At 55.2% G+C, this 1,868-nt stretch overlaps 1 protein-coding gene across 1 annotated transcript; it reads right to left on the reverse strand.

Moving 5' to 3' along the window:
• Nucleotides 1-1,863, reverse strand: ATXN1L (ataxin 1-like; the record flags this gene model as incomplete). The annotated part of the gene is made up of 1 exon (XM_009583738.1): nucleotides 1-1,863. A coding segment is annotated over one exon (1,863 nt), but the record flags the coding sequence as incomplete, so codon positions are not given.
• Nucleotides 1,864-1,868: the final 5 nt, after the last annotated feature.

Genomic DNA, 1,868 nt, shown 5'->3' on the forward strand with positions numbered 1-1,868 from the left:
TCATTTCCCTGCATTAGAACGCCCTTCGATAGACAGCTTGACCTCTTGGGGAATGAAAGAGGGACGGAGCAGAGAGGGCCGAGGCTCCTCCGCCTGCATGCTGTATCTTTGGAAGCCTGGGGCTGTCCAGCTGTGCTGACTGCCAGTCTCAGGCTGAGAGGGTTCTGCATGAGAGGTCTGGGCTGCGCTGTCCCTATCTGCGTGGCTCTTCCTTTCAGCAGCTCTGTCAGACGGTTCTCTGGACCCCTGAGCTGTCCTTTCAGATCTCTCCCTAGTAGATATCAACTGATCTGTGAGAGGGTAGTTAGCCTGAGAAGCGGAGTTGCCATTCATGCTCTGTAAACTGATGGATATGCAGACATCACCCACTTGCAGCCTGTGACAGGGCAAAGCAAAGAGCTGAGCAGTCCGCCCTGGGCTACAGGAGGACCAGCCCTGGCCATACACAAAGAAGGGATGCTCTGGGGGCACATCAATGCTCACTTTACTTTGTTGCTCCCCAACCACAAAATGCAGTGTGACAAGCCCAGGCCACTGGCTTTCCTGAATATCCACCACAGTGCTGGAGTCGATCTTCAGGCCCCCGCTCACCTCCGCACTGCGAACAAAGTCTTGAGTCTGCAGGTCCTCTACCCGCTTCAGTTCTCCTGTAGCCAGCTGGATGATGGCTCCTTTCATGAAGTGAGAGGGCAAGTGTGAGGAGCTGGGTGGCTGCAGCTGGGCCAGGTCCTTTTCAAGCATGCTTCCTCGAGCCTGTGCATCTGGGCTTCGCCTCACCAGGGTTTCTGAAGTGGAAGACCTGATGGGCTCAGATCCAACGGGAACCAGGACTGGCTTGCCATTGGCTATCACCATTCCTTTAGTTAATTGTCTTTGTCTAACCGGCTCTTCAGGGGACATTACATAAGGACTCCTGGACTGGCTTTTCTCAGCAGCAGCCCTTTCCACTGCGTTCCTCAGCACATCCTTTGACTCCCCCTGCTGATCAGGGATATTATGGCAAAGGTTTAAAGGGCTCGGGTCATCTTTCCTCTGGGCTGCCAGAACATGATAATCCTGAGATGCCAACACCCCCACCACCCTCTGAACCTCCAGATCAGTGTCTGGGGTGCTTCTGTGAGCTGGCACAGAGACCTCTGTTCCCAACGTCTGGTAATCTGAAAGGAACTGTCCATCGACCACACATCCTGCTGCAGCCCCTGGCAGACAGTCTTCAGCTTTGCTGCTGGCAGAGTCCACAGCCTCGCTGGTCCTCCTCACTGCATTATGCTCCAGATATCTCTGTCCACCATTGGCAGCAGCTACCTCTGAGCTCAGCTGACTGTCTTGCTGAGGAGACTCTGGGCTTCCACCTGCTGTAGGTGTCTCATATGCTGAATACCCTGGTGGGAGGCGGGACATCTGATAATAAACAGGAATTCTACCTGGTGCAATATCTAACGGCTGGGTCCCAGCATGGTGCTGCATCTGGCCAGAAGGAGAGATTGCAGAAGCAGATTTGTTGAAGGTGTGGGTAGGAGAGGTAGTCTGGGGGGAAGGAGTGGCTTCTTCCGTGAAGAGAGAGGCATATGGCACAAAGTGGGGGACATGAGAGGCGGTGAGGTTGGTGGAAGGAGACAGGAGAGGACTAGGCAGGAAGCCAGGAGGGACAGCATGGGGCACTGTGTAATGGGAGCCGATGAACTGTAGGGATGTTGGAGGGATCTGCGTGTAGTGGATGGGGGGGTAGGGCACCCCTGGGTGCTGGATTATTGGCGAGGTCACATTAAAGGCAGGGGGCAAGGGGCTCACGTTCACCACGGGGTGCAGACCCGTGGGGGAGAAGGTGGCGGGTGGCACTGCCACCTTGTAGAGCATCCCATATTGGT

The sequence above is a fragment of the Fulmarus glacialis genome, unplaced genomic scaffold (genome assembly GCF_000690835.1).
Source record: "Fulmarus glacialis isolate BGI_N327 unplaced genomic scaffold, ASM69083v1 scaffold15848, whole genome shotgun sequence".
NCBI classification, from domain to species: Eukaryota; Metazoa; Chordata; class Aves; order Procellariiformes; family Procellariidae; genus Fulmarus; species Fulmarus glacialis.